Source organism: Silurus aristotelis (assembly GCF_946808225.1).
Source record: "Silurus aristotelis genome assembly, chromosome: 1".
In the NCBI taxonomy this organism is placed as follows: Eukaryota; Metazoa; Chordata; class Actinopteri; order Siluriformes; family Siluridae; genus Silurus; species Silurus aristotelis.
This window is the reverse complement of record NC_139574.1, coordinates 28,389,758-28,406,834: the sequence shown is the minus strand read 5'-3', so window position 1 is coordinate 28,406,834 and position 17,077 is coordinate 28,389,758. Positions and strand designations below refer to the sequence as shown.

General features: G+C 39.1%; 2 protein-coding genes across 4 annotated transcripts in view; one reads left to right on the top strand and one right to left on the bottom strand.

Moving 5' to 3' along the window:
* rusc1 (RUN and SH3 domain containing 1) overlaps positions 1–11,541 on the top strand; it is a 14,372-nt gene extending 2,831 nt beyond the window's left edge. Inside the window, exons 2-11 of one of the 2 annotated variants that reach the window (XM_083554817.1) lie at positions 1–2,085; positions 3,597–4,583; positions 5,307–5,426; positions 5,528–5,604; positions 5,998–6,172; positions 6,484–6,589; positions 6,704–6,750; positions 6,893–7,589; positions 8,411–8,575; positions 9,146–11,541. The exon at positions 1–2,085 is cut by the window's left edge and continues 1,151 nt beyond it. In XM_083554817.1, coding sequence (XP_083410943.1) covers positions 1–2,085; positions 3,597–4,583; positions 5,307–5,426; positions 5,528–5,604; positions 5,998–6,172; positions 6,484–6,589; positions 6,704–6,750; positions 6,893–7,589; positions 8,411–8,575; positions 9,146–9,311 — 4,625 coding nt within the window. In that variant the 3' untranslated portion in view covers positions 9,312–11,541. The remainder of the gene's footprint in view (positions 2,086–3,596; positions 4,584–5,306; positions 5,427–5,527; positions 5,605–5,997; positions 6,173–6,483; positions 6,590–6,703; positions 6,751–6,892; positions 7,590–8,410; positions 8,576–9,145) is intronic. The other variant, XM_083554818.1, reaches the window with a different exon arrangement.
* Positions 11,542–13,735: 2,194 nt separating this feature from the next.
* Positions 13,736–16,906, bottom strand: LOC310733275 (nuclear factor 7, brain-like). 2 transcript variants are annotated; one of them, XM_083554386.1, is made up of 6 exons: positions 16,304–16,906; positions 15,849–15,944; positions 15,417–15,650; positions 15,219–15,310; positions 15,032–15,147; positions 13,736–14,377 (listed from the first exon to the last, which is right to left on the bottom strand). In XM_083554386.1, exons 1-6 carry the CDS (start codon positions 16,760–16,762, stop codon positions 13,872–13,874), a joined length of 1,503 nt encoding a protein of 500 aa, XP_083410512.1. In that variant the 5' UTR covers positions 16,763–16,906; the 3' UTR covers positions 13,736–13,871. The 2 variants fall into 2 exon arrangements, with proteins under 2 accessions (XP_083410512.1, XP_083410513.1); XM_083554387.1 differs by having other exon boundaries at positions 15,032–15,135.
* Positions 16,907–17,077: the final 171 nt, after the last annotated feature.

The window sequence follows — 17,077 nt, the reverse complement described above, 5'->3', positions numbered from 1 at the left end:
CATTTCCATGCTCACCTGATGAGGGATATCCATCAGCTCCCCCATCCCCTTCTTCAGAGTTTATGGAGGGCAAGGTACCTAAGAAAGAAAAGGGCATTAAAGTAGATCTTTTGAACTTTTTGGACTCTGTTGATGAATTAGGCAAAGTGGATCACTTTTATCAAATTGTTCAACTAGCACAGTGGGAGCTCAAGGATGATGTGGAGCTAAGATATAGGCTAGTGCACCAAGAAAGACTTGAAAAAGTCAACAAACAGATAAGACTTATGCATCTGGAAAGACTACAAGAAGCTGGATTGGAATTTTCTGATGAAGATATTTCTGGTGTACTTGACGACATGGGCAATATTGACATTTCTTGGAAGCTTTATAAAAGCGGCAGATCGTGTGAATCCCAAGAATACAGTGATGCTGGGGTAGATATGACAGCCCCATCTGACCTTGATGAACCTCCTATTCCAGATTCCCTTGCATCATCACCTGCGAATCCTCCTCCCCGTCCACCCAAACCTCCAGCAAGACATGTCAGTGCCCACTCTGAAATGCACACATATATGAACATCAGTGGAAATACACCTTCAGTTTCCTCTACTTCCTCTCCAGCTAAAACTGTCAGTCTCTCAGTTTCCCAAACTTCATCTTCGGTGTCAAAACCCCCTGCATTGCCTCCACCACCATCACAGCCTGTTCCTTATTTCACCCTGTACACCGATTCACCTACACTCTCTTTAACCACTCCACCTATTCCACCTCCCAGAAGGCGGCATAAAGCCCGTCTGGAAGCTCAGAGGCTTGCTGAGCTTGAGAGACAGAAGACACCTCAGTCTCTTCCTGCTCCAACTTCTAGACCTCCACCTCTACCACCTCCACCAGCTTTGCCCTCTCCTCCTGCAATTCCACCACCACCATTGCTCCCACCTCCTCCATCATTCCATGCCCTGGATGTAGAGATACGGAAGCTGCTAGCACTGGCAGGGATTACCCAGGCTGAGTTGCTAAGGCTTAGCCCTGAGTTGGGGGTCTGTGTTGATGGGGTTTTGGACGAAGATACAATATCTGATACTTTTAACATCAAAGATATTTGTGTCAGTGAGACAAACAAAGAGAAGGGAGAGGATGTGAACAGGGGGAACATGTTTACCTGGAAGGAGCTGAGAGAAAGCAATAAGCTTGAGAAAGAGGACATACTCATAGATGGAAAAAAAGAAGAATGCAAGGACACATTCAGAACAACGTCTTTCACAGAGATGGCTAAGCGGTACCAGCAGAATGAAGGCAGTAGTAACTCTAGCTGCAACTGTGGCTTAAGGGATAATTCCAGCTTGACTACTGACTCATATTACAGCACATCCATTAGCAACAAACAGTTCACTAATTCAAGCTTTGGCACGTACGATTATGCCTCTGTAATTCCTGATTCCCCTCCTCCCCCTCCCCCTCCACGACCTTTACCCCCACGGCCAAAAATATTGCCCAAACCACCAGAACTTCCTCCTGTAAAGCCATGTGCTATTCCTGCTAATTCATCCCGTCCAGATAGATTTGATTGGTTGATAGCTTTTACTCCAGACACAGAGACGCCGCACCTAGAAGCGAGAAAACCATCCACTAATGCCACATCCCAAAAATCCAGCTCTGTTCCAAAAATCACTACATTTAAGGAACTGCGCAACAGAGGTAAACAGGCTTCCCTACTAACTCAAATCCAAAAAGAACCTGATACAACTGTCATTACCCCTGATCCAGATTTCTTGTATAACCTTAAATGGAGGAGAGAGAAGGTTGATGGGGATGGCACCCAGTGGGAGTACACTTCTCAAGCAAAGGCCGCATTTCTCCAGCCACCACCCACACCTGCCTCATTAGCTTTATTTAGGGAAATACGCCACTTGAATGTTCAGGAAAATGGCACTCTGGAACCTGTCTCTACGCAACAAATTAGTGGCTCAACTAATGAAAACATCCAGTACAACTTTATTGGTGACAGAAACAGAGAGCACTACAAGACAAAGGACAAAGACATGAGAGAGACAGAGGTGAGGGGAATGGCAGATGGTGGCCAACCATGGGAATCACGAACAAGATGTGAGTTACACAACATTCATTACTTTCTGGTTATTTTACATTTTAACATGATTGTTTATATGAAACAAAGAGTAAAAAAAACAAAAAAAAACAGTGCACTAGTGGCATACGGGAACATGATCTTATTGGGAAATGAATAATGATGAGTCAGGATAAGAAAAAGCCACTGAGTAACAACCACATGATAAGGGCAGTTATTTAAATAATAGCTTGTATGAAGGGTAGCTGATAAAATGTTTAAAGAAATCTCTACTGTCCTCTGTTGTTTCCTGTGATGTCATTTTAGGTTATTAAATTATTTATTTGCTCTGCAGGTCGATAGCTACCATCTCTCTCTCTCTCTCTCTCTCTCTCTCTCTCTCTCTCTCTCTCTCTCTCTCTCTCTCTCTCTCTCTCTCTCTCTCTCTCTTTCACTAATACACTCACAAATATGCACTCTGACAGTCTGACAGATAGATAGATAGATAGATAGATAGATAGATAGATAGATAGATAGATAGATAGATAGATAGATAGATAGATAGATAGATAGATAGATAGATAGATAGATAGTGAATTGTACTGTTCATGGATTTGACCTCAGTTTATGTATTTTGTTAAATGTTATGAGAATTGTATTGAAGGACTTGGTAATTTAATGGGGTAGAGAATTGAAAAAAACCCAGGACTAGAGGCTAGCACCATGGATCTAACTTATCTATATTTATTTTGAAAAAGAAAAGTAAATCAGGTTTATGTATTTGTGGTACTGTAGACAGATGTTCATGTACCTTTAAGAGGTGGGAGGGCAGGTCATATACTTCACCACCAATGAGAGAACAGTGATAATGCTGCTGTAGCACAACAGGAAATGAAACTTGAAGTTAGCAACTAGTAAGTTTACGTGTTTTTCTATGAGTTGTTGGCAGTGTAAATGACATTTACAGTAGGTTGCTTTTCTCTTTGAGAGACCCGATTTAAGGCATTACCACACAGTACATATCTTCTATTTAATTCTTCACAAGTTCAAGTTCTAGGTGCATGCAATCTATTTGGGACAGAATTTTGGACAAAATTCTAGATCAAACGATTTTGCTTGGGGGCACTGTTTTAATGTTTAAAAAAAGAAAATGTTTAATGCTATTATATGCGTCTGTTTTGAACTTTAGTATCTAGTTATGATCAGTAGTGTGTGATCTGATTCGCAGTGCTCCAATGTGTCATTTTATGAATATGAAATTGTGTAAGCATGCTGTAATTGTGTGTATCTTCTCCAGGCTGCATTCAGGTTTTTGACATTAGCAGTTGTTGTTGTTCTTTCAGAATGACTCTATTAACATTCTTTCCATTCTCTCTCTTTTTCCCTGTCTCTTTGCTATGTGCTTATTGAATCATTTCCTCTTTTACTGCTTCACTCTTGTCTGTGAACATCTTTGCTTCTGATATAACTGGACCATTCCCACATTGCTTTGCTCATCCTGCTGTTTTGTAATGTTTCTGTTTACATGTTTTTGCTCAATGCTTTATAACAGTGTCCTCACCTCCCCTGTCTTTAGCCTTGCCTAGCACATTGCCCTCACCTTATTACCTGCATTCTAACTCTCCATCCCAGGCACCCCTCTTTTACCGTTCAGACTTTTATAGGAATCAGACAAAAGCTCAGTCTCTTCAGGAACATCCCAGAGACCCTTTGTGTCATATAAATCCCACTTCTGAGTCTGTTACAGACTACACTGACTCACTTTTCGGCCCTGTCTTAGAAAAACATGCAGAATTTTTCTGTAACCGTGCAAATCCCTCTAGTGGCAATGGTAATAGTAATTCAGAAAGCTTAATGGATTCTTTGTATCAATACTCCGATGCCATTAAAAATAAGAGCTGGTACTATCGAACAGAATCTGTGAGCAACTTTGATTCATTTTATGAGAATCATTTAGATCCAAAATGTAATGTGGATTCACTCTACTGTGGTGACAAATACAGAATGAAGACCATGAATGAGTCATCAACAAGTACATATGCTGAAGGCAACACAACTCCATACAAAAATATTGACATGATACGGTATGTAAATGCAGAAAAGCTCAGCAAACTGACTGATGGTTCCAAAAACACCAGCGAAGATGTGAATTCCATATTTGGCTGTGATGAGGCCAGTTTTCCAGGTTCAGTTAGCAATAAATTGAGTGACCAGAAAAAGTTGGAGGAAAAATCCCACAGCTCGCCATTCCCTACCTTCTTTCTCTATCATCCCAAAAATTGCCCTCTGCATAAAGGGGCTCCCCCACGTTTATCCCCTGTAGGAGCAATTTCACCCCCGCATAGGGCTGGGCCTCCTTCTCCAGAGGTCAGCATGTCCGGTCTCTGTTCGCCCCTATTCCCTCGCAGTCACACACTGCCTGCTCTTGCTGCCCCGCTTTATTACCCCTACTTGTACACCCCTCGAGCTCCAGCTCCTCTCAGGGAGCCAGTGGCCCCCAAACTCCAATCTAAGCAGAATGTTTCACCGCTCTCGCTGAGTAAGAGATCATTACATCTTTCTGATTCCTCTCTTCTTTATCGCCCATTGTTTCTTCTTTTTTTTTTTTTTTTTTTTTTTTTTTTTACATTATTTTTGATTTCTTCGCTATTCCTATTAGCACTTGCTATGTTTTTTGTATCAGTGAATGTATTTGTGTCTCAGGCTGAAACTGCCATGCTGCCAGTGTCTTTATTTGAGGTTTTACTTGCATGGATGAAGTGCATGAGCTTTTTTAAAGTCTTCTTTAGTGTAGTATTTTATTAGCTGCTTTACACTGTCAGGTATGAAACATGTATGTGGCCATTATTAATGATTGTTGTGATTGTTACTTTACGTTGTATATATTATTACTCTTAATTTATTTGAAATTAAAAACACCTATCATTTATTCCTTGCTTAAATAAATGAAGGATTTTTGTTGGTCTTTAAGCATGCATGCGTACTAGTGATGGTAACATTCAAATTTAAATGCATGCATATAGAATAAATAATATAAATGTGTGTTCAGGTAAAAAAAAACAACTTTGTCTTACATTTAAAATGTACAAGAAAATTATTTCTCAATAAAACTAATATCTGTATAAATACTAAGTGTACTTGTTTATATACCACACTATAAACCTCTTTAATAGGTATTTTAATGTTGATTTTAGTGTAAAGAATTGATATAAGTGTAGTGTTTTAGTGGACAAGTTTATTGTTTTCTGTTTACATGTTTTAGCTGTGTGTAGCCTGTCTTTTGCTGGTTCTGCTGCAAAAGCAGGGGCCTGGATGGGCGACGATGAGAAGCCCCCACATGTTGGTGGTGTACTGTCCCCTCTTTGCCTGCAGGAAAAACGAGGTGCTTTGAACTTGCCTGTATATAGAAGCGATATCTTGAACTACAAGGATGATTTAATGCTGTAAGCAAACTTGAGGATATTGTTTGTTTTTGTTTCTCAGCTCTTCTCAGTGCTGTCAATGTGGCAGTGGAGGCTATTCTGGCTCAGTTCAGCTCTTCTAGGACTCTTGTGCAGAAGGTCGGTTGCAAGCTGTAACTGTGTCTCATTACTATAGGTGAAATTACAGAATAAATTCTGTTTCTACGTCAATTATGCTTTATATTTCTTTTTTTTATTATTTTGTTTAGTCTTTCTCTGCATATGGCTTACACATGAGCAATTGTTTTTATTTGTCCTGGTTCACTCAGTAGATAATGTATTATAATGCTCATCTGTGCTTAAGGGTACTTTCACTAACTCCATGCTCCGTGCCTTTGTTTTTTTAATTTTTTTTTTATTCCTGCTTCCTTTCTTCTATTTTCTCTTCTCCTCATTTACATCCAAACATCCTACGTCCTTATGTTTTTTCTCTTCTTTGATCCTCCACTACCGCGTCGCCTGCTTTTGTTTCTTTCATTTTTCTTTAACCAGGCTCTCTCTGGAGACAGCAATGTAAACCCCACTTTGGGCCGACTGGTGTTGCAGTGCCTTTGCCCGGCTCTGTACGGGCTTCTCTGTGACGGACTCAAGCCCTATCAGAGTGATCTCATCACAGGCAGAAGACCAAATTCACCCTGGGGATTGGCTCAGGCCTCCACCAAACCAGGTACAAATAGATTTTATTTCTTTTCTGCTCCATTTATCTCTTTCTATGTGCACACATCTCTGTTTTCCTGGCACTGTGAATCCCTGCAGTGTTGAATCACCCATCTGTCATCCCCCTTATTTTTCATCCTGCATCATCCAATACCCCCGCCCCTCTCACATTTCTTCTCCTGCATAATATCTTGTTAAGCAGCGTTATCCAGGGGCAGTGAAGTAAACAGAGTTAATTTATTTACAGTTGTGTGAGGCAACTGTTAAATGGTTTAACAACTTCTAGAGTTAACTGTTTTGTTTTTCTCGGGGGTCCTCCAGGCTCAAACACCCAGGCTTTGTACAGCTTACAGGCTAAAGTAGCTGCACTTCCACAGATCAAGCAAAGCCGGCACAGATTTAATGCCTTCCTATTCGGCCTTCTCAAGTAAGCAAGACTTGTTATTTTTAGCTATTTTCTCTACTTTTCTATTTTTATTGTCAAGCATTCAGGCTAAATGTATCTTCTTTCATCATCTCTATTTTCGTCTTCCTCTTGCAGTATCAAGCGCCTTGATTACTGGCTCTCCCACTTACAGACCTGCCATGGTGAGTCGAATTGGTAACCAGCTATGTTTTAGTCGTTGGCCCCTGCTTCTGTATACTTTCTGTCAATATGGCACTATTGTGTCTGTATTGTGTTAATAATCCTTAAAGCATCATATCCTGCTTTTTTTCTTTGCACTTCCAGATGTCCTGGAAACATATTACTGGCCAACATCCTTTATGCTCCTTTCTGACACTTTTTGCAAGCCTCTCTTTGAAGAGCTTCTCCTCATGCTACAGCCTCTCTCACTCCTGACCTTCAACCTCGACCTACTGTTCCAGCACCACCACTTCGACCCACTGTCCCCTGCACTTAGCCCACCCAGTCGTAACCCACAGTCATCCAGTCCCGATCAGCCTCAGAGCAATGGACAACATCTGAAGAATGTTTCCAAGCAAGGCTTTACCGATCCCAAAGCAGCCAGCCACAGTTTAAGTCCCACAAGCACATTCAATCCAGATCCTGCCTACTGTAGGCCAATATCAGGAATTGGTAAGGGAGAAACCAGTCCCCAGCTGCAATGGCTGCAAGAGAAGGAAATAATAACCCCACCGAGCATCTGGAGTGCGAATAGCTTCAGCCAGCAGGCAGGCCAGGCTCTTCATCAAGGCTGGGGGGCTGTGATACGCTGGGGTGAGCGTTTAGGGCAGAACTGGAGTGGTTTGACACCCACTAGCTGGTCAGAGGAGGCCAAAGATCATGCCATAGTGAATACACACTCAAATTCTGATTGTCCAAAGAGCCCAGGCCAGGAGTCTCAGGCTGGTGAGGGTGGTACAGTTTCTTGGGGTTTGGGCAGATTGTTTGGAGCATCCAAAAGCCCCAACAACCCACCAAAGCGGTGAGCTAGACCTTTGTTAACTCCTTTCAAAAATGTAGAGTATGTCATTATTTATCGTATAGAACAAAAATACATACAGAGATGAAGGCAGTTTGATTGAAAACATTAAAAAAATAATCTAGGTACTATTCTTTTGATTATATTCCATATTTTCAAAAGAAACAGTTGCATTTACAAAATAAAAACAGTTACATTGAATCTTATAGAACATCTGCAAAGTTAATGCACAAAAAATAACAGGAACTGATTTGTTTAGCCTACGTTCCACAGCACTAAATATAACTATGAATGGATTAAAATATTTTTTCACGAATCATATCAACAGTTTTATTCAGGTTTAATATGTTCATCAGTAGGACATTTATCCTGTGTACATTAAACATAGGCTATTATAGGGAGGTGGTAACTAAGTGGTTAAGGGATTGGACTTTGGATCAGAAGTTTGTGAGTTCAAATCCCAACCACACCAGGCTGCTACTCCTGGACCCCTAAACAAGGCCCTTAACCTTATAACTGCTCAGTTGTATCAATGAGATAAATGTAAGTCGATCTGAATTAGGGCGTCTGCCAAAATGCTGTGAATGTATAAGAAGGAGCAAATTAATATATACCATACATCTAGCTCTCTGAAAATGTATAAATAGGCAGTCTAACTTAAAAATTCCAAACATCACTGGTAAAAATTTATACATATTTGTAAGATATTCATTATTAGTTATAAGGTTTTTGTGTTGTTTTTTTACGAACTGTGTCCTTTGTGAAAATTAAGCACACTCCACTTAACTATATTTCAAAATTAATTTTGTTCTTATAACTTTCAGGCGTCCTTCTCACTGGCTGAATCCTGGTATACCAGTCTTGTCCCGTATATCAAGCACAGGCCAGACCTTTTTGCCTGAGAAGTTTGAGCCTCAAACACAAGGAGAAAGGGAGAGCAGCAAAAATGATGAGAGTGAAGGAACTGGTAACCAGCTGAAACCTCTGAGGTAATGTGTTAAGGTGATGCTTTAGCATTTTTAATAAGGTTAGCACTGGCTGTGCTTTTTCCTTAGTGTGGCATAATCCTGATAACATTTCCACTCATCCAATGGATTTTTATATACATATACCATATATATAAATGTACCGTACATACATATAGAGCTTGAAGTGGACTGAACTAAAGAATTTGCCTCAGACAAATGCAAAGCAGACACAGAAACACAATAAGCATATCTTTAGGCTTTGTCATTTCCATCTGCAGTTTTTAGTCATATTTTTTTAGGATACACACATTCACTTTTAACATGAAAAGTAATTAATCCTGTCCATAGCGATACGTTAAGCGGCAGTATTCCTGGGATGTGAACACTGTTTTGCATTCAGAAATAGCTCTTACTTCATTGCTTTCTGTTAAAAGTCTGTAAAGAGGCTCAAGATTCAAGAGTGCTAGTCGTAGGCATTTAAACTTTTGGCCGAAATAACTACCACACTTCCTTGAAGTTTGGCATTTGAGCAATATCTGATGCAAACTGCAAACTATTGTTTCTGATGAAAAACTTATGATTGGTTTGCAGGATGGTCAGAACTCTGTGTGATCACAGGGGTACAGGAGCAGAGCTGAGCTTCAGAAAGGGGGATGAGCTCTTAATTCTTGGAAGCGTGGACCAAGACTGGATTCGCTGTCGCCAAGGTGACAAGGAGGGCCTTGTTCCTATTAGTTATGCATCACTTATCATGTGATTCCGGCTTGGATGATCGTGTGAGTTGAATGAAGTTATTACGTACCATGGATTATTATGTTTAAAAGAGAACAGTGTATACATTGATATTGAATTCATATCCTAACTCCTAATTGTTATTAGGGGCTGTGCAGAAAAAGCTCATCCCAACATGTGTGATGTTTCATGTTTTTCCTCTAGCATTCATCTTAGCATACATGATAATGTATAAATGATGATGCATTTACATAAATATATATAAATATAGCAAATATAGCAGAATAATCGAATTTAAAGAATCATTTAATTTGGTCATGATAGATAGGCAGATAGACATGAACAGTGGGGAAAAAAAAAAACAAGTCATTGTGTATGATGACGTGCTGGAATCATCCTGAGTTATGAATTATCCCATCTATAATATACAGCTTATTCCAAATATCAAGCTTGCTAATGGATTGTAAAAGAAAGCATATATATATAAATATATATATAATTGTGTGGTTACTCAAAATGACATCTGTTTTTTTTTTGTTTTTTTTTGGTGTATATTGGAAAAGGACCTCCTTGCACACTCTCTGATTACTTGTTTTCACATTAATTTCAATCATGTAGATTTAAACTGTTCAGGAATTTCATTATTGACTCCAAAACACCAGAAAAAGTGGTTACTTTATGGATTTTCAGACAATGATTAAGTCCAGACCAAGATATGTTGTAGTTATTAATTATGCTTTAGGCTAGATTTTAATCTGTGGCTAGAAATAATTTTGTCTGATATATTTATTTAGATTCAGTGTCATCACCCCATCACTATTTAAAAGCCTGATCACGTAAGACTACTGCTATGATTGATGTTGTTGCTCTGACTAGTGGCAATAGAGTACTCGTGTGCTAGTGCACTGATCGTTTTTACTTGTTATTTATTTCCCACAGTGTACTGAATAGTGTGATTAGAAGATTTTATCACTGACTATGCATATACTGTACTGTACTATTCATTCACAAGACTCGTCACTGAAGTAACCGTATTTGATTGATTGCATAACTCAATGTTTTTTTTTTTTATCCATGTGTGAATGCCTTGAATGGAGTTGCATGAACATATATCGAAGTAAACAATATATTTATCAGACTCAGCAACAAGATGGCTGTATTGTGTTTGATGTGAGTACATTTAAACAGTCCTACAGTGACTTCTATGTACTAAATATTGCTGCATTTGGATTTGAACTAAACTGCTTACCTACAGTATAAGCACAGATAATGTTTGAAAGCGAGCATTTCATTTGAGCTGAGCAAAGCAAGCATGTTTGAGTAGGGGGGTTAAGGAAACTAAGAAAAAAATCAGTTGCTTGCACACTGGCTGATGCATAAAGCACTGCTGATTGATGGCGTTCCCTCGCCATCTGTGCCTGCATTGACATGCCAGTTTGCATGGGCCGCAGCTTCATCACACCAACAGACGATCAGTAGGACTGCGCCAGTTTAAGGCAGCGAAGCCGTGGGCTGCACACATAACCTGCCTCATTGGAAAAGGCTGAGTATTTACAGCACTGCAGTCACCTGGGTAACATAAACATGCTCCACCTTTGCCAAATCTCCGTTATATAGGCATTTCAGCAGAACAGCTCATTTCTATTGTTTTAGCAAGCGACGTAGGCTTGACATATTTCAGCATATGTCACTTCGCATTTCTGCACTTTCTTTCCATTTAAAAACTTAAGGTTAAATGTGTGATATTATAAATTAAGCTTCCCAGAATAACAGCTTAGATGTGAATATCTTTGATGTTGTGTTGTTACAGCTATAGTAAGTTCAAGGCTAAATTTTGTTTTAGTGACATCCATAGGCTTTTTTTTTTTTCATTCTTACCTTAACGGCAACATTTCAATGATGTATGGAACTTTTCAGGAATTTTCTTTTTTATTTGTAGTACATTTAACTTTGTGAGATAAAGCCTCAGTTTTGTTGGAACAATAGATGTACTGGACAATATTGTGTATTGTTTTTGTTTTTAATGATTTGGCTTTTTTTTTGTCTATCTCTCTATCTATCTGATGTGGCGTGTAAATGCGTATGTATGCGTTAGTGTGGCAGTGGGTTGCGTAGCTGTGTGTGATATAGCCCGCCGCTAGTAGCACACTTAAAATACATAGTACCCCATTCTAATAACGTCATTCAGTAGTCAACCAATTGCTTGCATGTGGGTGTTTGTAAATATACCCAAATAAACTATTAAAGCCAACAAATGTGCTTTTGTGATTTGTTTCAAGGGAATTTTTTTCAGGAGCAGGTATGAGTCATGCCTAATGACAAAGTGACCATGGTGGGAAGGGAAAGGAAAGGAAAGTGAATCATACTTTTTATATAGGTGTAAATGGAGGAAAAAAATCTTCAAGGAAAACCTGGTGCAATGCAGGCAGTAATTATGAGAAAGCAACACATTTTATATATTACAGACAAAGCCAAGACATAAATCTTAAACGGATTAGAGATTAAAGAGAGGATACTGATTGAAGAACATAAAAAAATCAACCTCTCCACTGCAATACAAATCGGAAAGCATTGCAGAAAAGGATATCTTGGCATCTAAAAATACATATTTTAAATATAGTGAAATATAGCTGGTGTTTCCTGACAAAATATTATGAATCCTATTTCTAGCCATTTTTACTCATATCAAGCCTAAAGTAGAGCTTGATATAAAATAAGAATTATGTAAAGCCTGGAATAGGTTTTAAAAATAATAAATAATAGGTTTAATGATTTTATATTTGGTATATTGTAAACTTTAAAATAAAAAAAATATGTAACTATATTGTCTATAGATTATTTTTTAGTAACGTATCAACAGTATATGCTACAAAAACTACATATTGTTTTGCAATAAATAACTAAATACATAAATGCAATCTGTCGCTCTCAAAGGCAAAAGTTTTCAACTATATATCATCCCAAACTTTCTGACATGAAATTTACCTCTTAATTTGTTCTCTTTTAATTTCTGGCGTTTGCAATTGTAACCATTAGAGGGCAGTGTGTATCCAGATATTCTTAGTCTGGCATTCTTCATTGCTGGAGCCATGCTGAGTATTATGGGCTAAGGTCACTTTAAAGCTCCACATGTTATTGGCTCATTTCCCACCTCTGAAAGCTTTTACTCAGGAGTTGCCGTGGCTTATGCAGTGGAAATACTCAGTCGTTGATCTTGACCTTAAAACAGCATGAAACCAAATATGGGACAGTTCTGTATCTAATTTAATATTGAATACATATTTCACATTTTTGATAAGTGAGTTAAATACGAGAACATCGTTTGTTGTGGCTTGCAAGTATAGTAACATAAAACAACACAAGTTATGCTCTAATGGGAAAACAGAGAAGGCCATGAAAAGCCTTTATTATGCCAATGTTCTCTGAAGTATTTAGGGTGCATTAGCTGGTCAGTAGTCTCTCTCTCTCTCTCTCTCTCTCTCTCTCTCTCTCTCTCTCTCTCTCTCTCTCTCTCTCTCTTTCTCTCTCTCTCTCTCTCTCTCTCCAAAGAGACACAATTCACACTTGGAAACAATTTAGAGAATTCTACTAACCACAAACATGTTTTAGGGGGTGACATTTTAAGACATTGAAGAAAACCCATGTAGAGGATGCGGTACATAGACAGTAACTTGAGTTTAGGATTGAACTACAGACCCTGGATCTTAGTGACGTGGCAAATCTGTTTTAGATTCTCTCTAAAGCTCAAAGAATGGATCAAACTTACACATAGAAATGCACAATGCAGACGATATACAATTGTATTTTTTTAATAATTACAAGAAAGGAAAAACAATAGAAATGGTAAAAAAAAAAAAAAAACATTTGATTTTGATTGAATTTCATATCGTATCAACCTTAAAAATTTAGCTTTATCATAGGCAAAGCATACGCTATTTTTAGCAAGTCATAGTCATTTGTATGCCCCATGAATGGCTTACTATATCTTGCATAATTCATCAATCATAAATATAGTCACACTGATCAGGCATATAACGTTATGACCACCTGCCTAATATTGACTGGTCTGTGGCTTCGCAGCCCCCTATGCAACAAACTGTGATGTAATCTGATTCCTTTCTACCAGAACCAGCGTTAACGTCTTCAGCAATTTGAGCTACAGAAGCTCATCTTTTGGATCGGAACACACGGGCCAGCCTTCACTCCTCACGTGCATCAATGAGTCTCGGCCACCCAGGACCCTGTCACCAGTTCACCACTGTTCTTTCCTTGGACCATTTTGATAGATACTGACCACTGCAAACAAGGAACAGCCCACAAGAGCTGCAGTTTTGGAGATGCTCTAGCCTTCACACGTTGGCCCTTGTGAAACTCCCTCAAATCCTTATGCTTGCCCATTTTTCCTGCTTCTAACACATCAACTTTTAGGAAAGAATTTTCACTTGCTGCCTAATATATCCCACTCACTAACAGGTGCCACGATAAAGAGATATTCAGTGTTTTTTACTTCACCTGTCATAATGTTAAAATGTCATAATGTATATTATCTGTGCACTAGAAGCGTATGCTTTTTTCATGCATTTGCTCAATTCCAGCACACTGTCATTGGGTCAGCATTTCTTCCCTTTAGGTAACCCCCAGGCGACAGACTCAGAGAATAAGGAGTAAAAGACAAATAATCAGTTGTATGTAATAGAATCATATCATCAGCATTATAGAAACAAACCTGATGCCTGTCACAGTCCAAGTACAGCCCTATTGTCCGTGGCTTTACCGTCAGCTCCTTATCAGTCTCTATGCTATTCTCTTTCACAGAGTAGCCTTGGTTATGTTTGAGCTGAAACCTGGTGTTCTTATTTGAATTGCTTATACAACCGCCATCGACACCCACACTCCAATCAATTTTTTCCCCCACGTCCACCTCCCAGTAATGCTGCCCAGACTGAAATGACTTGTGGGTTCTGGCCAGTGGTCTGTAGTCTTTCTGACGATAGAAAATTCCCTTCTTGTCTGTGCGAGTCACACTGCGGCCGTCAGAGGAAACCCTCAAATATGGGTCATGGCAGTCAGATATTACATTACGATCAGGCACTGTGAAAAGAATTACAGCATAAAAATTTTGTTGTGTACACTTATGATTTACATTTCCCCCATAATATTTTTCTTTAATATATCCTACATATTGGAAAACTTAAGCAATGTCTATCTGGCCAAACAAATGTGGACACACTGATATGTAGTTTTCCCAAAACAGAATGTTGAAACCAGAGAAGTGAGAAACCATAAAAATGCCTTCGGATGTAGCATTACAATTTCTCTTTACTGAAACTATTGGCTCTAGACTTGTTCCACCATGACAACACCCCTGTGCACAAAGTGAGGGCCATGATTTGCCAAATGATCAACATAGAGCCCTGACCTCAACCCCAGTTAAGATCTCAGGGATGAACTGGAATACTTATTGCACCCCAGATCTTCTCACCTTTATCAGTGCCTGACCTCACTAATGCTCTTGTAGCTGAATAAAAAAAGTCCCACAGTCATGATCTAATAGAAAATCCTTCCCAGAAGAGTGAAGGTTATTAAAACAACAACAGTAAGAGTGAGGAATGAATCTTTAATGGGATGGTCAAAAAATTGCATATGGATTTGATGGTCAGGTGACAACAAACACTTTAGCCAAAGTGGATCTATACTAACATAAATAGTTGTATCTAAGAAGTTATATATAGTAAATATTGATACCTGGTTTAATGAAGCCAAGCATCTTCTTCCAAACAAAGAACTGCAGATGAGTTTCATAAGGACCAAGAAACAGGGATTCCGCAGTCACACTGATGCCCTTCACCCTTGACATATACCTTCAGTGAATACCAAAATCAGAATTTATGTCCAAAACAATGTACGATGCATAATGACTTCCAATACATACTCTGGTGACCGAGAAGCATTTTCATTCCTTTTAGACCAACTGTCAACTTCCCTCATCTCTTCAACAAAACCCTGGCCATGATCGGTCCACCACTGCAAAAAAACAGAGCTTTACACAAACTATAGCAGATTTTAGAAAAGCAACTACATTGAACACTAAAACTATAAATTCATTTGTAGAGACTGAATCGGGACAAACCTGCAGAAAACCATCAGACCGGTCAGTCTCAATGACCGACTTTAATACTTTTTCATGCTCTTTTCCAGCATTTAGTTTCTCCTCTATGTCATTTCTGTTTTTCTGCATCTTTTCCACCAGAACCTTTTCTTCTTTCTCAAGCAGTGCTTTCACCTCTTGCTCCTTTTCTCTCAGAAACTGATGTATCTCCTGGAACTGAGCAGAGATTTGATTTGAAAGCTGCTTGGACCGCTCCTATAGAAATTAAAGGGGGGGGGGGGGAGTCACTATTTCATGGTGCTACACCATGTTGCATCATTTTTGTTTACTGCAGACTCCACAACCCAATAAAGAGTCATTGAGAGTTTTCAGTGACATTAGCGACTGCTAAATATCAAATCCTGGCCAGATGGTGAATGTCAGGCAGACATTTCTAGTGGTTGCTAATCTCACCTCAGTTTTTGTGATTTCATTGGTCTGCTTCTTAATTAGCTCTTCAAGCTCTTTGTTTTCCTTTGTTAAAAGGCCCAGGGGTTCTTTTAGCATCTCCTACAATGCAAGAAATGTAGATTAATAAATGCATAAAAATATTTGGTAAAACTACAGCATTTTATTAGCTGCAACACAGCATACCTACACTATATTTAAGAATGGCTATCAATATACTTTTATAAAGCAAGGCTCCTTAGGGTTTATATATATATATATATATATATATATATATATATATATATATATATATATATATATATATATATATATATATATATATATATATAGCCTTTGAAAAATTAGCCTGCAAATATTTCCTGTTTGTTTTTTAGTGATTTCCTACATACCCACTTGTAGTAGCCACAGTACACATTTTTTACAGTGACAACTCTCACACTCTCGTCTCTTCCACTGACCTTTTTGGGTTGTGCTGCCTCGTCCACTGGCTTAAACTTGTGCCCTTGGTGTTTATCACCATCTCTACAAATAAGACACACCAGTTTTTGATCCGTCTCACAGAACAGTTTGAGCCTCTCATCGTGGTCTGGGCACACTAGCTTCTCAGGCTCCACGACCAATCCTCCTCTTGGCCCGTTGGCTCCTGCAATAGCTATGTTCCTGTCTGTCATGGCTTGTTGTTCCGTGAGGTGTTCCCTCACAGCATCAACCATGTTCCTGAGGACCCGGTTGGATCGTAAGTCCCACATAGTGTATGGTCGACGGCATTCGGGACACAGGCGTAAGCGGCTGCTGGTCTGTGAGTGGTTACTGATACACTGCCTGCAGAATGTATGGTCACACAGCAGACTCACCGGGTCTGTAAATTCCCCCAAACACACAGAACACTGAATCTGCTTGAAGAGCCGAGAATCCATAGCAGCTTCTGTTTACAGTTGGTCTTCTCTGTTATCAGTTATCTCCAAATAACTCTTCAGTCAAGTATTGATTAACATCAGTTTTTGTGTCCTCTAAAAGCCACAAACTGTATTCAAGCTCAACTCAATGCTACTAATAACAGCTGCTGACTATCAGATTTCTGACAGCATATGTCTTTCACACTGGACTTCAGCAGAGACTGGAGGGTTTTTCTGGGCATGTGTTTGTCACTCCTCCTCGCCCCTACATGTTACCCTCAGGATTCTATATTTGGGTATAAGCACATGTTTCAGACATTGGCCTGCATTCTCCCA